Here is a 19,623-nt window from a genome sequence, read left to right on the forward strand (position 1 = left end):
AAAGGGAAGACTGGTAGATATAGGGAATGCTGGATGACTAAAGAAATTGAGAGTTTGGTTAAGAAAAAGAAGGAAGCAGATGTCAGGTATAGACAGGATAGATTGAGTGAATCTTTAGCAGAGTATAAAGAAAGTAGGAGTATACTTAAGAGGGAAATCAGGAGAGCAAAACGGGGATATGAGATAGCTTTGGCAAATAGAATTAAGGAGAATCCAAAGGGTTTTTATAAATATATTAAGGACAAAAGGGTAACTAGGGAGAGAATAGGGCCTCTCAAAGATCAGCAAGGCGGCCTTTGTGTGAAGCCACAGAAAATGGGGGAGATATTAAATGAATATTTTGCATCAGTATCTACTGTGGAAAAAGATATGGAAGATATAGACTGTAGGGAAATAGATGGTGACATCTTGCAAAATGTCCAGATTACAGAGGAGGAAGCGCTGGATGTCTTGAAATGGCTAAAGGTGGATAAGTGCCCAGGACCTGATCAGGTGTACCCGAGAACTCTGTGGGAAGCTAGAGAAGTGATTGCTGGGCTTCTTGCTGAGATTTTTGTATCATCGATAGTCACAGGTGAGGTGCCGGAAGACTGGAGGTTGGCAAACGTGGTACCACTGTTTAAGGAGGGCGGTAAAGGCAAGCCAGGGAACTATAGACCGATGAGCCTAACCTCAGTGGTGGGCAAGTTGTTGGAAGGAATCCTGAGTGACAGGATGTACATGTATTTGGAAAGGCAAGGACTGATTCAGGATAGCCAACATGGCTTTGTGCATGGGAAATCAGGTCTCACAAACTTCATTGCATTTTTTGAAGTAGTAACAAAAAAGATTGATGAGGGCAGAGCGATAGATGTGATCTATATGGACATCAGTAAGGTGTTCGACAAGGTTCCCCATGGGAGACTGATTAGGAAGGTTACATCTCATGGAATACAGGGAGAACTAGCCATTTGGATACAGAACTGGCTCAAAGGTAGAAGGGTGGTGGTGGAGGGTTGTTTTTCAGATTGTGACCAGTGGAGTGCCACAAGGATCGGTGCTGGTCCCTCTACTTTTTGTCATTTACATAAATGATTTGGACGTGAGCATAAGAGGTACAGTTAGTAAGCTTGCAGATGACACCAAAATCGGATGTGTCGTGGACAGCAAAGAGGGTGACCTCGGAGTACAACAGGATCTCGACCAGATGGGCCAATGGGCTGAGAAGTGGCAGATGGAGTTTAATTCAGATAAATGCGAGGTGCTGCATTTTGGAAAAGCAAATCTTAGCAGGTCTTATACACTTAATGGTAAGGTCCCAGGGAGTGTTGCTGAACAAAGAGACCTTGGAGTGCAGGTTCATAGCTCCTTGAAAGTAGACTCACAGGTAGATAGGATAGTGAAAAAGGGGTTTGGTATGCTTTCCTTTATTGGTCAGAGTATTGAGTACAGGAGTTGGGAGGTCATGTTGCGGCTGCACAGGATATTGGTTGGGCCACTGTTGGAATATTGCGTGCAATTCTGGTCTCCTTCCTATTGGAAAGATGTTGTGAAACTTGAAAGGGTTCAGAAAAGAGTTACAAGGATGTTGCCAAGGGTTGGAGGATTTGAGCTACAGGGAGAGACTGAACAGGCTGGGGCTGTTTTCCCTGGAGCGTCAGAGGCTGAGGGGTGATCTTACAGAAGTTTACAAAATTATGAGGGGCATGGATAGGATAAATAGACAAAGTCTTTTCCCTGTGGTTGGGGAGTCCAGAACTAGAGGGCATAGGTTTAGGGTGAGAGGGGAAAGATATAAAAGAGACCTAAGAGGCAACTTTTTCACGCAGAGGGTGGTACGTGTATAGAATGAGCTGCCAAAGAATGTGGTGGAGGCTGGTACAATTGCAACATTTAAGAGGCATTTGGATGGGTATTTGAATAGGAATGGTTTGGAGGGATATAGGCTGGGTGCTGGCAGGTGGGACTAGATTGGGTTGGGATATCTGGTCAGCATGGACGGGTTGGACCGAAGGGTCTGTTTCCATGCTGTACATCTCTATGACATCACAACTATACTTGATTTACAGCATAAATCATAAATATTAATGCAACTTTGTTTTAAATAATACTTACTGGTAGACAGCCTTCTCATTCGCGCCCTCAACTGACTAATCAAACATCATGGAGATTGTGATAATACAGTACACCTCTCATATTTCATATATATAATTATGATTACTATCTCCAAAAATGGCGATTCACTGCAACTACATCCACCTATCCAGTTTATTTTCCTAAAACTAGATCGAGAATTGTGCTCTCTCTCGTTGGGCTTATCTGCTGGCTAAAATAATTCTCCTCAATGCAGTTCCAGAATTGTGATTCCTTTGTGCCCCTCACACTGTTTGTATCCCAGTTGATATTTAGGTAATTGAAGTCACTAAATATTATCACTACTATTTCTGCAGTCAAATTTTCCTACACGTTTGCTTCTCTCACACTTGGGAATGAAAGTAATACTCGGGAGTTAAAAGGGCATGCTCAGCAGTGTGGCTGCCCCTAGTTTCAGAGCTCAACCCATAGTCTCATTTAATGCTTAATTTTCTATATCATCTGTCCTCACAGCTGTAAACTGATTCTTAGTAATGCTAGGCCCCACTTAGAGCTTTTGCAGTGCAGTGATAAAGTCCTTGTCTCTGCTTTTAATATATACCTTTTCATACAGCCAAATTCCTGCACTATAGATTTTATACTCTCTGCATCCTCTGTCTTTGAATGTCATTCACTAATTTTCTGCCTGCTATACCTTGCTCTGGATTTGCCCTCAGATCCCCATCTCCCTTGTTTGACTTGTACAGGTTCCATCTTTTTCAAAACTCAGAAATCTGATGCCCAACCTGCCCAAATCTGGAACGGTTTAGGATTCTTTAAATCTTCACAACAGAAAACTGACATAACCAAATTAACTTGGATTTACTCCACCTGCAGCAATACATTAACAGTTACTCTGGTTTATTGGCCAAAACAACACGACAGTTGGAGGAAGAGCGCCTCATCTTCCGCCTAGGAACTCTCTAACCACAAGGGATGAACTCAGATTTCTCCAGTTTCCTCATTTCCCCTCCCCCCACCTTGTCTCAGTCAAATCCCTCGAACTCAGCACCGCCCTCCTAACCTGCAATCTTCTTCCTGACCTCTCCGCCCCCACCCCACTCCGGCCTATCACCCTCACCTTGACCTCGTTCCACCTATCACATCTCCAACGCCCCTCCCCCAAGTCCCTCCTCCCTACCTTTTATCTTAGCCTGCTGGACACACTTTCCTTATTCCTGAAGAAGGGCTTATGCCCGAAACGTCGAATCTCCTGTTCCTTGGATGCTGCCTGACCTGCTGCGCTTTTCCAGCAACACATTTTCAGCCAAAATCTCTCCAGACCAGTAATCAATGTTGCATTGCTAATTTCTCACCAATCTTCTTTTCTTGCATCTATATTCTGCATTTCTGTGCCCAAGCTCTGATGCTAGATGCTTACGTAATCTACAGGAAAAATCTACAGCTCAATTGTTGTAATGTCAAACCATCTTTTTAATAGCATCAACTACACCATTTCAGTAAATAAAGAACTATAAATGGTCTCAATATCTTACTGAAGAGTTAGACAGACAGTCAGTTTATAAGATGAATGTGTTGGGTGTGTGTTAGGTAAAAGGGTGAAGAGTTGGAATGGAATATTCAGAAATCTGATGGAGGGGAAGAGGGCCATTGGTGTCATAGAGATGTACGGTGAGTCAGGTGCTTACCAATTTTATAGTTACCCAGAAGTTAGAACAGATTTTAATCCCTTCAACATTTCCTGAATAATGTTCCAAGTAAGTAAAAGTCTCCACTTTAACTCAGAACTGGAGAGTTTATTGGGGTCTTCCAAATGGAGGTTAATTGCCCATCACAAGTTTAAACTTCCTGGACAATTCCTGTGGAACTGGTGGATTGGAACTCTTGATGAGGCATGTCACACATCATTTAAGGCATGTTGCTGCAGCCCCTATGATCCAATCAAATGATTTGGGCTGTAAGCTAACAAATTGTACAATTCAACCACATTACAAACAGCTCAGTTGCCTGGATGGCTGGTCTATGATGCAAGATATCACTAACACCATAAGGTCTCTCCCTCTCAACCTTTCTCTTTGCCTGAGGTATGGTAAACCTTAGGTTAAAGTGCTCATCACTGTCTAATGAGAGAGCACCCATGGGGGCTGGTTTGCAATGCAGAAGACACCAGTAGCATGGGTTAAATACTGACTGAGGTCACCATGAAGGTCTTGCCTTCTCAACTATGCCAGATGTGTGATGACCCCCAGGTTAAACTGATCACCAGTTGTCCCTCTCTAACAGGAAAGCAACCTCTGGGACTGTGGTGGCTTTATTTGTATTTTTAATCAAGAATCTATACACCTGATTTAAAAATGTTCAATGTCACTGCCTTCACCTTGCTGTTGGGACATAAGTTCCACAGATTCATGATCCTGAACAAACTTTTCTTTCATGTCCATCCTAAATGGGCGACCTCTTATTTTTAAACTGTATCCCCTTGATTAGGCCCTCCCACAAGAGAAAACAGCTTTTGAGAAAAATGGCTTCACCTACTGGCAAGAATACATAGTATACTTCCATTTAAGGGGAAGCTAGGCAAGCATGAAGAAGATTGAAAAAAAGAGGGTTACAACAATGGGTTTAGGTAAGGAAAGATTGGAGGGTGCCTAATCAGAACATAAACAACAGCATGGAAGCTTGAGTGAAATTACCTGTTCTGTGCTAATGATCCCATGTCATTCTATTTTCATTTGTTGTATTTTGTAATTTTCCTACAGACTAATTTGCACCAAGCAGGCATGCTGGAGATAAAAAAAGTATTTTATGTCTACTTAAAAATCAACCTGTTCCTACTTCCTCTCATCCATCCAACACCCACCTCCAACTTTGTGAATTCTCGGCTCCTTTGCATCTGGCCTTTCATTCATTGCCCATATTTTTGTCCAATTGCTGTTATTAAATTTCCTCCCTAAACTACCCAGACTCTCTCTCTTTTCAAGAACCTCTTTAAAGCTTACTTTCTCCCAAGCACATGCTACTTATTTAATTTGTCTAGCTATCTGCCTAACCATATAGATTAAAATGGAGTATAAAGGTATTAATATTCCCATTTTCAGTTTTGTCCATTAATGATTATGTTTGAAAAGCACAAGACTTACATACATTTATGATTCTTTCCCGTGGAAAAGTCACCTCAATAACATATACTCCAGGTTTTGCCAAGTCTGTTCTCACATCGCCAGTCTGTAGTGCAATTGGGCTTTTGATTATACATGCAATGCTTTCATCTGCCATTTTAGCTGTGTGCCTAGAACAGGAGATTGGTGTTAGATGTAGCCAAATGAGATTTGTGAAATAGTGCAAGATTGACATTACAATTGGATAGTATTTAACAATTTCAAATTACTTAATTAGAACAATTTCATAATTATAATTTGAAGCCTCTAGCCTTTTATGAAAGATTATTCAACATTATATGTACATTACCTACAAAGCATGCTTGAGATAATAGAGCAGAAAATAAATGCTCCAAAACAAAAGCCTCAATTATAACTGTGATTTCCAGAAGGCATGAAGAGGATCCTTTAAACAAAACATTGATTGTTTTTTACAAAATGGATGTTTGCCAGGTGCAAGTTGGCTGCTATAAACCAGAGAACATACCAAATCCATTATGCCAAAACCCATTATGCCAGAGATGGAACGAATCATTCCATATTTCATTATCTAAAACACACAAAGCTTTTTGACAAGATGCAGACGGATCTTGTTAATTGAAGCGACTTAACCCAGAACCCTAGCCACGTGACTTAAATGCATGGCTTGAACAGCTTTAGCTATCTTTGACGCCTTCCCTCAATCTGCTTTTATCATTAGTAAAGTATCACATTCCTGATGAAGACCATATGTCCGGAAAGTCAGCTCCCCTGCTCCTCGGATGCCGTCTGACCTGCTGTGCTTTTCTAGCGCCACACTTAATGTAAAACATGCCGCGGAACTACACAGTAGCATTATAAAACAAGCTACAGAGACACGTAAGGAAATGTAGATCAGACGAATGTTTGTTAAAGAGATGGGTTTTAAGGAGAAACTTTAAAGAAGGAAATTGAGATAGAGCGATGGTGAGATAGGAAGAAATTGCAAACTTAGAATTTGGGCAACTATTAGGCAGTGTTGGAGCAAATGAAATTAGACATTTTCAAAAGGACAAAACTGGAGGAGTGTAGATACTTTAGACAGTTCTGGGGATACCAGTAAGTTACGAGATATGGGAGGATTGAATAAATGAAGGCATTTGTAAAAAAAGGCTGTGAATTTCAAAAAGAAGGCATGCTGAACTGAGATTGAATGAGAGCTGTTAGAGCAGCGCTGAAACATGAATAGGAGTTGATGAGAGTTAAGACAGATGGTGAAATTTTGAAAACTTCATGCTTATGGTCACAAACTGTTGGAAAGCAGCCAGGAGGGGACTGAAACGCAAATAAACAGAGACAGGAGTGGCATAAAGACAGAAGAAATAGGAGCAAAACCAGTGTGGCAATTGAGCCTGTTCTGCTCATCAACACGATAATGATGGATCTTGAACACCAATTCCATTTTCCTGTCTGCTCTCCATTTCCCCGAATTCCACAAGGGCAAACACAAATTTAAATAAATTTAATGATCAACCATCCACAACTCTCTGATACAAAGAAGAAATTTCTTTCATCTCAGTCCTAAGTGATAGGCCTTGTATCCTGAAACTATGCCCTGTGTTCTAGGCTCCCTCGTCAGTGGAACAATATTTCACAAACAAAGACTGAAAATGCTGGAAAGACTCAGGAGGTCTGGCAGCATCAATGGAGAGAAATCCGAATTAACTTTCGGGGTCAATGTGACCCTTCTTCAGGTTGGGATCCAAAACGTTAACTCTGATTTCTCTCCGTAGATGCTGCCAGACCTGCAGAGATTTTCCAGCAATTTTTGTTTTTGTTTCTGATTTCCAGCATCTGTAGTTCTTTTTTTGAACAATATTTAAATATTTGTGCGGTTCAGCCCCTCTGCCATCTTGGATGTTTCAATGAGACCACCTCTTATTCTTCTAAACTTTAGAAAACCTGGACCTAACCTACCCAGCCTCTTGCCATACAACAAAACCCACAGCCCAGGAATCAGTTTTGTGAACCTTCCCTGTCCTGCTTGCTATAACATGAAGCAATATTATGGAGGTGAAAATAGGCAGTTAAAGTGATACTGTGAATATGACAGCAGAAGGTCATCTCATAGCAAATGTGACTCAAAGAATGCAAACAGACTGGCTTAATCTCAGATAATTGCCGGACAACAGAATCTGTGGAACGGCATCGCAAACAAAGGCTTAGTCTTCCCAACTTTAAACGGAAGAAATATCTTTCATCTAGTACTAAATGTCAGAAAATCAGTCTAAGAACTTGGTAAATCTGAGGTAGTCAAGAGATGGTGGCAAGGTATAGAGTCAAGTTTAGAGTTGTGCTGGAAAAGCACAGCAGGTCAGGCAGTATCTGAGGAGCAGGAAAACCGATTTTTCGGGCAAAAGCCCTTCATCAGGCTCCTGATGAAGGGTTTTTGCCCAAAACGTTGATTTTCCTGCTCCTTGGATGTTGCCTGACCGGCTGTGCTTTTCCAGCACCACTCTAATCTTGACTTTGATTTCCAGCATCTGCAGTCCTCACTTTCGCCTGGTGGCAAGGTACAGCTGGTGTCACCATCAAGCATTTGAAAACTGATGCAATGGTTTTTGATGATGATGCTAAGAGGCAGAATGTGGAGAAGAGATAAACTAACAATCTATAAACTGTTGGAAATAATCAGAAAAACTAGCAGCATTTGTGGAAAGAGAAACAGAACTAATGCTTCAAGTTGATCACCCTTCCTCAGAAATGAGATAAAACAGAAATTTTATAATTTTAAAGTAAAGGATAGGCTGGTGTTATGTCTTCCATAATAAATCTTGCCTTTTGTTTTATTTCCCACCTTCATCCGCTTAAAACCTATTATTTTTCCAATCTTCCCAGTTACAATAAAAGATCATCAATCTGAAACATTAACGCCATTTCTCTCTTGACAAAAAAAGAATTCCAGCTGAATATATCTGGTATTTTCAGTTTTTATATTTCAACAGAAATATTTCCTGTTTGTCTTCAGGTCACTCCAGGGTTTGCTCAATGGTTGTGTCTAAAAATCTGGCTAACACGCACAAAGGAAAAGGGAAATCAGATGTCGAGGTTATTGCCATATAAGTATGATCTTATCTATGGGTTATGATTGCAGAGAATATTATGCTGAGCTGCGATACCTTACATTTGAAAAATTACGACACCACAATATCAATTGAGTTGATAAACACCATTCATAAGGTACGGCTTGCACCACTTGAGCCACAATGAAAATTGTAGTTATTTACAAACAGAATAACTTATTTCATGCATTAAAATTATGTTATTTTGAAGACCAGAAGAAAATGAGAGAGGGGGCTGGCTTTACTTGGGGGGGGGGGGGGGGGGGGGGGGGGGGGGGGAAAGGAGTGGGTTAGTTCAAGATTTGAGCTTTAGTAATTATGCTCCTTTACACAATAGTTAGGTAAAATGGTCTAAGTGTTTAATATCTCACATTATCATAATGTTCTGTTTGTGCTTTAATTGTTTCAGTACAAACTAACATCCATATTTAACCAACAGTCAAGATTAACGCTGAAAGATTTTGAATGGAAATTACACAAAAATGGGTCTTGAAGATTTGAAGTGATGGGACTGTGACTATTCCTTTCAACAGCTTGTTTTATTGTGGGATTGGCCTTAGGAAGGAAGATGGTTGATATGCTACCTTGGAAACAAATGGCCTTTGCAGTTTTTGTGGATAACTGCCTTTACACGTTTTATCATTGCTGAAGTGTACCAGGTACTTCTGTCTGTCAATTCCTAACAAGCCATTTTATGTTTTATAGAACATAGTCTATTTTGCTCCCTTCTTCGCGGTGATTCCTATTCCAAATCTGTTAACAAAAAAAATGCCCCATACAAAATCACATAGCACATCCTTGGAAATCTTTATTCACTTTTACCTATGATAGGTTTACTGGAAGCAACAGGATAACTAAAAGGCTGGCTCTTCAGAGCTCAAAGCATTTTTAACATTGGTTAAAGAGAACTTTGTGGTAGGCACACACAAAGGCAGATAGATGTGTTAAGACCAATAATGGTTTCAAGTATTACTAAATAAATGCGAGGCACATTAATGTAGCATTGTTTATCTAAATGGAGAGTTCAGAGGGCATTCAATATCTCCTGGATCTGCCAACTGTCATGATTTTGCTACAGCGACATAATCGTTACAGTGGAAAAGACAGTGCACAATATACTAAGCCTTATAAGCAGAAATGCGACAATGTCACTAATGCTTCTGAACTTACCAAATACTGTACTGTAGACTACACTTCAGATACAGTCCAACTATATCTGACAGGTGAACTCCTTCATATTATTTTTCTTTCTACTGATGTGTCTGCGTGGGTTTCCTCCAGGTGCTCTGGTTTCCTCACACAGTCAAAAGATGTGCAGGTCAGATGAATTGGCTATGCTAAATTGCCCATAGTGTTAAGTGTTTAAGTCAGAGGGAAATGGGCCTGGGTGGGTTACTCTTCGGAGGGTCGGTGTGGACTTGTTGGGCCAAAGGGCCTGATTCCACACTGTCGGGAATCTAAGCCAATCTAATCTAATACAACAGGTGGTAGCAGAGGGTTGCTTTAGAGACTGAAGGTCTGTGACTAGTGGTGTATCGGTGCTTGGTCCGCTGCTTTTCATCATTTATGATTTGGATGGGAACGTAAGAAGTATGATTAACAAATTTTCAGATGACATCAAAATTGGAGGTGTAGTATACAGTGAAAGTGGTTACTTAAGAGTACAATGAGACCTTGATCAGATGGGCCAATGGGCTGAGGAATGGCAAATGGAGTTGAATTTAGGTAAACATGAGGTGCTATATTTTATTAGGGCAGGACTTATACACTTAATGGTAAGGTCCTCTTTGCTGAACAAAGAGACCTTGGAGTGCAGGCTCATAGTTCCTTGAAACCAGAATCTCAGATAGGATAGTAAAAGCACCATTTCGTGTGCTTTCCTTTACTGGTGAGTACATTGAGTATAGTTGCTGAGAGGTCACATTGCAGCTGTACGAACTTTGGTTAGGACTCTTAAAATTGCGTTCAGTTCTGGACTCCCTGCTATAGAAAGGATGTTGTGAAACTTGAAAAGGGTTAGAAAAGATTTACAAGAACGTTGCCAGGTTTAGAGGGTTTGAGTTATAGGTAGAGACTGAATAGGCTGGGGCTATTTTCCCTGGAATGTCAGAAGCTGAGGGGATGACCTTATTGAGGTTTATAAGGTCATGTGGGGCATGGATAGGGACAATTGACAATGTCTTTTCCAAGGGTAGGGAAGTTCAAAACTGAAGGGAAGGAGTTTAAAGTGACACAGGAAATATTTAAATGGGACCTCAGAGGCAACTTTTTCATGCAGAGGGTGGTGTGCGTATGGATTGAGCTACGAGAGGAAGTGGTAGAAGCTGGTACAACTAGAACATTAAAAAGGCATCTGAAAGGGTATACGAATAGCAAGAGTTTAGAGACATATGGCCGATAAAGCATGGAGCTGGAAAAAGCACAGCAGCTCAAGCAGCAGGGGTGTCAATGTTTCAGGTCAGAACCTTTCATCAGGACCTGATTAAAGATTCTGATCTGAAATGTCTACTGCCCTGCTCCTCTGATGCTGCTGGACCTGCTTTACTTTTTCCAGCTCCACATTTTATTGACCCCGACTTTCCAGCATTTACATTTCTCACTATCTCCAATTAGACAGATCTGGGGCAAATGCTGGTAAATGGGGTTAGATTTATTTCAGATATCTGGAAGGCATGGATGAGTTGGCTCAAAGGGTCTGTTTCCATGCTATATTCATCTGTGATGCTGTAATGCCTTCATAGTGGAATTGTGAGCAATACTGAAGGCTTGGAAAATCTGGGTACAGTTATGGCTGATTATATTCATAGGCAGAGCTAAAGCCGAACAGGTAAAAGACAAAATAAATAGGCAACATGTACCTCATCCAACAGATTTTAACTGGGCAGTTATGAAGTGCGCATACAGGTGACTTAAGAGGTTAACCACAACCAACCAACACTTTATTGATGCGAGATTACATAATGATCCAATAAAAGGGTTTTCTGGCTTGTTGACTGAAGAGAAATTGTTTATTGTTTGTCTGAATTCGTAACAGCTTCATATAAACACTTCTAATACATATAATGCACATTATTCTTTAATTTGAAAATGTGAACTCAAAACATGTAGATGGACATGCAGAGCTTGTTTTTAGACGCTGAGCACATAAAATAACCAGAAAACACATTAACAAACGCTGTATATTTTTCTTCCCACTTCCATCAGCAAATAAATGTCATTACAACCATTTGGCAAACTGGCAGAGATTACCAATCCTATTGCCAGTTTTATTTGCGTCAATTAAATTCAGTTTGCAACCAAACTTTCTTTTCAAGAAGTCCCAGTATACGTATTCCCCACACGGTGATTTTCAGAGTTGAAGGGTCAGGCATCTTTCCAGTTATGTATGTGTAAGAAAACAAACTAAAAAGGTAAAAAAAAACAAATACAAATAAAGGACTCGGGCAAATATTGCTGGTATCAGGCAGAGGAATCTCTATTTTATATCCAGTCGTCTGAAAATTCTGTTGGCAATAGACTACATAACAAACATTTTATTTTTAAAGAACTAAATAGGCTAACAGTGACCAATTTGATCTGAATGGACTGGGCCCAAAACTCACCTAATTCCCCCAGTAGCTACATACTGAGGAAATGACGAGGCTTCGTTAAAAGGAAAAAAAAACACATCCTTACCGCCGCTTTACAAATTTCGGAAGACAGTAAACTCTCAACCACTATTTCCCAATTCTAACTGAACTGACCCAGGATTGCTGGATCAAAGAAGGCAGGTGAGGTAAGGTCAGGTCAAAACGACGCGCGACCATAGCGACCCATGACGTCATCCCGTAAGGACGTGGTTACGTGCTCAGTCCGGCATGGCGCAGTGCGTATTCCCCACTTCTCCCTCCGAGGAGCGGGAGGGAGGTCACGTGGGGCTGGGCCGTTGGAAAAGGCGCCACGCTGCACGTGATATTGATCACGTGGTCATCGTCTATAAATAAGGGGTTCGCCCACTCCCACGTGTAGATATGAAGGCTAGTGTTGGGAGTGAGGGAATTGGCTAGGTTGTTGGGCAGAGTTTATTTTTAATACGCCATGGGTTCCAGTTTGTAATAATAAAAAAGTCCTTCACGCAATGGCGTGTTGTGTGGCACCAATCTAGTTACACTAATGCAGGAATTAATTTTATTTTGTCACGCTTGTACATAGATTTTACGAGCAGAGCTTAGTTTAGAGTGACTTTCAAAGCCAAGCTTTTTGAATGTGAAAACAGCATTAAATTATTAGTCAATATTTAACTGAAGAAGAAATGCTTGTTTGCAAAAAAATGCTTGTTTAAAAAGGCTGTCGTAAAGTTGCATGCTAGAGAAACCGGTCATTATTCCTGAGGTGTAAACATTTAAAAATCCATGTGGGAAACAAATGGGACGTAAACTGTCTGAAACTGGATGCAAATCACTTTGCTCCTAAAGGAATTACCTGGAATGACTGAGCTGGAGCTCAGCTAGATTTCACTGCTCTTGTACTTTGTCAAGAGCTGACAAATGTGAGGTTGTTTTTGGATATCAATTCAAAACTTCAACCTCCCTTTTAAGTGGCTGAATAACGAGCACAACTCATCACTATAAATGTAGTTATGCTTTGCTAATGCAGTATAGCAGTGAAGCTAATGGCTTTCAAACACTCTGTTTTCTTTAGAGTCTAAACACTTTGGCAATTAGTGCTAATTTGCCAAAGCCTTGACTGCTGATCAGTAAACTTTGTTAATTTGCTTACATTCAATTCTGAATTTCCAACATTTTGGTTTTGGCCAATCTGATTTTTGGTAAGCTCTTTTACTTGAAATGTGTTCAATTGAAGCTTGTTGCCATTTCTGGAAAAATTTAGTGGATTTTAAGTGTTCTCTCCAACTGATCCAGTTAATTCTCTACACCACAATTTACACTTTAAAAAAACATATCTGTAGCTTGTACTCTAGTTTCTACAAGTACTATGGTGTACAAGACAAATAATTTGCATAAAGTCCAATCTCTCCCATGTTTGTCTACCAGAGTACTTTTAAGCAAAATCATAAGGGCACCCTTCAGGCAGTGACTAAAATGTTGGTAGTGGGCATATCCATTTATTCAAATATAATGTTTTAACTGGAATATTTAACACCTGAATTGTGAAGCAAATGTAAATTCTGAACTTATCAGAAAACTGGCAGGTAGAAACCTAGCAAGTTGGTGGTATATCATGAATTTACAAGTATCTGCAGAGGGTGCTGGATAAAACTGAAGTCAGTTTTGATGCAGCAATGGTAAAGGGAGTTAAATGAAAAAATACAAAAGTTTCAAGTACCATTCTTGACATCCAATCTTAGTGCAAAGTGGAACTACACATATTAGGCTAATGAGAACTTAAAAACTCCAACAGGTATTATGTGAAAGCTCAAGTTTTAAATCAAATTGTTGGAATTTGTGTAACACTTAAAGCTCAGTCTCATTTGTGAATGTAGACCTCTGTTCTTGTGTCACCTAAATATCTGGAATGTAATTTAAAAAGGTTGGAGAAAACCTGAGCTCCCTTTACTTAACTGACCACTCTGACCCCAACTCTATTAAAAATGCTGCTCCAGTCGCAGGGCTGCTAAACATGAACTTAATCTATTCAAGTCCATAAAGTCTTACATTCTGTTTTCCTTCCAGCCTTGTGAATCTGCTACTTCCTTCCATCCTTCAGTCTGCTGTCCAATTTTTATTAGTGTCTTGGTGTAAAATTGCTTCAGAGGGTGCTTTGAGATTTCTATTGGTGGTGATTGCTCTCCACTCAATTTTCAGAAAACACTCTTATACTGCTGATTACACTGAAATTCTTGTCTGATTTTGGTTTCAGACTTTAACATGAAATTTAAATTTGATTGGCTTCGAAAGGTTGTGTTTTGGTTGAAATCAATTGATCAGATTTGAATTGTTTTTCAAACAGCGATGAAGACTGAGATACCTATTTAATATCCAATAGGCTGTTCCAAAAGAGAGAGTCTTCCAGCAGCTCTGTATACTGGCAGCATTTACTGTACCTTAAGTTTAGAAGAGCACGTTTCTTGCTGAAATGGGATCATGTATTGTTTTGTCACATTCTACCCAGCTTCATAACATGAGATGCACAATTTGATATTTGGGTCTACCAGTTTAAAACTCTGATTAAAACATACCCACATTTCCAATGGAAGCATTAACTATTTCGGGGGAGAGATTGGGAAGCTAGTTTATACATCCCTGTCCAAAGGGCCTGCTGAGATGCTTTTACTGATCAGAAAGCTGCTTCTCAATCTTAATTCTCAAAATTTTTTTACACCTATTTGCAGCAGGCACAGGGTAACTAGTTCACACTGAAGTCACAATTTGTAGCTTGAGACACTCCTTTGTATCGCAGAGCAGAAACAGCTCCTGCCCAGAGTTCTGATAGCTTACATATGAACGTTAGCACCCAATTTCCATCTTGAGTTGAAACTACAATGTATTTGCATGATGGCTGGGCTTTGACATTGCTTGTCAATGCAACCTAATTACAGAGAAAGGTGAAACCACAGTCAAATGCAAGGTGGGGAATTCCTAGCATATGACGCAACCCACTAAGCAAGGAGACTGCTAGTGAGAGCTACTTGACTATTCTTGATGCCCAAAAGATCGATTCTCCTGTGCCTTGGATGCTGCCTGACCTGACCATCTGTGTTTTCTCAGCACCACACACCACTCTGATCTCCAGCATCTGCAGTCATCCATTCATGTTAGTTTTATTACCTGAATAACCCACTTCTCTGAAGTATTAACACCATATTACATTCCAACCTTAGTGTGAACTAAAACCGTTTCAAATTTAACTAAAACTTAAATGGATTAAAACATCCAAAATATAACATCAATGCACTTACTACATAATGCAAAAGTTAAGTTTTCAACAAATTATTCATAAAATGCTACTGAACTCCAAGTACCTTTTAAGATTTCAAACAATCACAAAACTTTTACTAGTTCGTCAATGATACAGTAAAGTGAGGGGTTCCTGGGCAAAAATCATGTAGTTCTGAATTCTTAAGATTTTCCAACATCTAATATATATTTGCCCATTTTCCTCCACTCACAATATTTTGATAAAATGACTTGCTGTTAGCCCCTTTTATCTGTTCAGTCAAGTGTCTACCCTTATGAACCTTACCTCAGGCTTTCTTCAATGCATTTTAATCCGTTTCAAATAGGTTACATTAATTATAATAACATCATTATCCTTCTTAAAAATCACATTGGGTTTCCACAGTTCTGACCTCTATGCAACTGGAGTTACGAAAATGTCTTCATTCCAAACTTAGACTCAGTGAAATAGTTCCTCAATCTTAGTATGTCTCTTGATCCTTGTGTTTTATCCCCAGACCTTATCCCAATATGAGGGAATATCTCAAGAGATGACTTAGCTTCATCCACATTTTATTAACTAGTGGTCCACCACGTGTCAATGTTGTCCTTGTAGGATACAGATTATATCACAACAAAACATTAAAACCTCCCAAGTTGGTTACTATTAACAACTGTCCTGCTTCAAACATTAGATATTTCATTAACTTTCTAAAATCCAGACCCTGATATGGGAGGGACATTCATTTTGGACATTTTCATTTCTCACCAAAGTCCCTGTAATTTGTACTTTATCCACTTAACACACCCCACTCCAAATATCCATCTCTAAGATTTAATTCACCCACTCTGATTCAAAATTTTGAGAATTCTACTCGCCTTGACTCTCATAGACTTGTCCCTAGTATACAGAGTAATTGTTAGTGCATATATGGTAGTGTGACCTGGACTGGGGTCAGCAGCACAGATATGCCATCAGCAGTCTTCAGTTCTCTGCATTGGGAAGAACATTAATCAATTGCTGCTGATCTTGAAACTAACTCAGCATCTGGGCAAAACTACAGAAGTAACTTGAGTTAACTCAAATGCTGTGTTTTGCTGGAACACTTAGTCCCTGTTCACTGGAATTGTTGGATAGTGGACAATTATATAGCAATCTTGAGGTCTCTGTATTACCTTTAGAAAATCCACTACATTGTAGATTAAAGAAATGCAAGGCTGGTTGTAATTCTAAAACAGATTATGGTCAGTTCAGCGTTTGATGTCTGTGATATTTGAGCTTATGGACTGGTACTGCTCTCCAATGTTAATTGTTCGTTTGACAGTCCATGTAGGTCTGGAATTATATTTTCCTACGTAGAAAATAGCACAAACGGACCACTTGACCCTTCCAGACTGTTCTGCAACTGGTTATTTGGACTAGACCAAGACCCCTCTCAAAATATATCAAGGACTCAAGCAACTTTTTTTTAAACTGGTCTAAATTGTGTTCCAGATGGGATTCTTACACCATAGTTAAATAACAAAAATTTAAACTATAAAGCTTTAATAAAATCTACAAATCAACTGTTTCAACATAGCAACATCCCATAAACACACTTGGTAAAAACAAATTAAGGCTATCTTCAGCCCAGGAGAAAAGTTGAAAATGTGATTCTAGCAACACTGAATTGTGTCTCCACTCCAACTCCAAGCCCTAACTCCAACTGAAAGCAAAAAAACTAAAAGCCCGGGTCTGGAAGATCCTGAATACAACTATAGTTGGGTTTTTTGTCTAATTTTCAAAACCATTTGAATCTACTTTCATGGAGTAGACTCCTTAGCACTAAGTTCACAACACTTTAAGAGAACCTGGTGAAACATGCGTCATTTGAGGCATACCATGCCTTAATCCTGATGAAGGGCTCTTGCCCGAAACGTCAAATTTCCTGTTCCTTGGATGCTGCCTGACCTGTGCTTTAACCAGCAACACATTTTTCAGCTCATTTAAGGCATACCATGCTAAGTATGATGATCAATATCTTGTTACTGCTATCTCCATTCCCTTTAGCCCAAAGAACTGTACCTACAGAGATTACGACTCGGGCTGATAATGTCATTCAGGTATTGGAATGCAGAAAGACAGTCTGCTTTAGATTCTTGTGCTAAGCTGATTGTGTTGCGGATATCTTCCGTATGAATATATAGGTGACACTGTAAAGTCTCACTTGCAACACTTCCGTCGTTCAATGTTTTTATGCTGGCTAGAGTGCATCTAATGGCTTGGCCCACCAAACCTGAACTGACACATGGTACCTTTAAAAGAAAATGCCTTTTAAGTTTCAAATCCTGATGCTCCATAGGGGCACATGCCTTTTAATTGTACCTAATCATATGTGTCACGATATTACTTAAGCATTACTATTGTATGTGCTTCCACCATCACTTCTGGCAGTGAAAAAAAATGCCCCATGCATCTCCTTTGAATCAACCTTTCACTTTGAACTGCTGGGTCCTAGTCATCGACGTCATTTATTACCCATTTAAAAAGACTATCCATGCCTCTTGTAATGCTATAAACTTTGATTAGATCACTCCTTGCCTTTGTGATGTTCAAGTAAAAACAAAGATGGTCCTATAACTAATACTACAAAGCAGGCTACATCTGGTCAATTATCATTTTTATCTGCCACTTCTCAAGTCTCCACATCCTCCTGGTATGGTGGGTACCACAACTGGATGCAATATTCCAAATGTGACCTAACTAAAGTTCTTTAAAGCTGTAATGTGACTTGCTGATTTCTATATTGAACGAAGGCAAGCTTTCCATCTACCAACTTTAACCACTAGCATAACCACTTGGAGAGAATGATGGACCTGTACACAGTGACCCTTCTGTGTTACCTTTCTAAAGGATTTGCCATTGACTGTATACTCCCCTCCTGTAATAGCACTTCCAAAGTGCATCACCTAGCATTTGGCTGAATTCCATTCCAACAGCCATTTTGCACCCAAATTCTGTGTTGATTAGCCTTACTTAAATGTACTCCAAACCTTGTAACTGGGTAAATTATGCCATGTTGCAGTGAAGATTCAATTCTTGCCTACCACCTCTCCTCTCCAATCCCCCCACCCCACTATCAAGATGGCAGTAATGTCCCATGTAAAAGTTTTTGAGCAGGTTGCTAGTTGCAGCAGCTCACTGCTTGCCGTTGTTTAGGCTCACTTCCAGCCATGCACTGCCATGATATGTAAACCACCCCTTTAACACCCATGGTCCACAGATTTGGATGTCATCAAACCACCAAGCTCACCATATGTGCCTGATTTTTGTATGAATCCTCAGCATTTCAGCTAGTTAGTGCTTCCTGTTAAAGACCAGGGCTATCTTCACCTTAGATTCTTCTGCCTGGTTGTGTTCGCTGCAGGGAGAACTTGCATCTCTATAATGGAGTTTGCAATCTTAGTTCTCACTGCTTTTACATGCCCTTAAAGACTGCAACCTTGGTGGCTTGAAGAAGGAAGTAGGTTATTTGTTACTGCCCAGAGCATTGAATATGTTGCCAGTTACCTGCCAGATTAGGCACTAAATTCAGGGGGCAATGAGAGATGTCCTAAGGAAAGCAGAATGCTGGTGTGTAGATGGAATAATGATCAGTTAAATTGAACTGAATTTATTGTCACATGTACCAAGGCACAGTGACAAGCTTTATCTTGTGAGCAATTCAGAGAGCTCACATAGGTAGCACAGATATGTAAACAGTGGCAAAAACACATGATACAGGCAAATGTAAGAGTTTCAGTCCATTCAGTAAGGGTAGAAACTGTTTCAAAACCGACTGTTGTGTTGAGGTTTCTGTACGTTTTCCTGGATGGTAGAGGTTATAGCAAAACATTTGTCAGGGTGGGATGGATCTTTTGAGAATGCTGGTGGCCTTTCCTTAACAGCGGGCCTAGTAGATGGATTCTCGATAGAAGGAAGGCCTTTGTGATTGTCTGGGCAGAGTTCACCACTCTGTACTGTCTCCGATCTTAAATGGTATAGTTGCCATACCAGGTAGTGATACATCCAGGCAGAGTGCTTGCGATGGCGCACATATACAAGTTGGCAAGGGTATTTGACGTCATGCCAAATTTCCTTAGCTGCCTGAGAAAGAAGAGACGTTGGGCCTTTGTAACCAGTGCGTCCATGTGAAGAGTCCAAGAAACCTTGTTGTGGATGACCACTCCCCAGGAGCTTGACACTCTACTCGTTTCACCTCTGTGCTGGAAATGTGTAAGGGGGGGGGGGGGGGAGAACATGAGTAACATAAGTCAATGATGGGACCTCCATCTCCAGAATGTAGATGTTATTGTAGCTACTAGGGAGCAAACCCTGTAAGTGAAGATGGTACTGTTAAAGCTCACTTGCTTTCCTATTAATAACGAGAAAACAAGAAAAATACTTAAGTATTAAAG

The 19,623-nt window shown here is 40.1% G+C and overlaps 1 protein-coding gene across 4 annotated transcripts in view; it reads right to left on the minus strand.

The window, feature by feature from the left end:
- Window positions 1–12,125, minus strand: part of nicn1 (nicolin 1) — a 28,883-nt gene extending 16,758 nt beyond the window's left edge. For 2 of the 4 annotated variants that reach the window (XM_060835243.1, XM_060835245.1), the window contains exons 1-2: window positions 11,987–12,125; window positions 5,218–5,362 (exon numbers count right to left, since the gene is read on the minus strand). In XM_060835243.1, the coding sequence (XP_060691226.1) occupies window positions 5,218–5,349 (132 nt within the window). In that variant the 5' untranslated portion in view covers window positions 5,350–5,362; window positions 11,987–12,125. Of the gene's footprint in view, window positions 1–5,217; window positions 5,363–11,420; window positions 11,714–11,913; window positions 11,945–11,986 lie in introns of those variants that run through there. The other 2 variants (XM_060835244.1, XR_009645408.1) reach the window with 2 other exon arrangements.
- Window positions 12,126–19,623: the final 7,498 nt, after the last annotated feature.

Source organism: Hemiscyllium ocellatum, chromosome 14 (genome assembly GCF_020745735.1).
Source record: "Hemiscyllium ocellatum isolate sHemOce1 chromosome 14, sHemOce1.pat.X.cur, whole genome shotgun sequence".
Taxonomy (NCBI): domain Eukaryota; kingdom Metazoa; phylum Chordata; class Chondrichthyes; order Orectolobiformes; family Hemiscylliidae; genus Hemiscyllium; species Hemiscyllium ocellatum.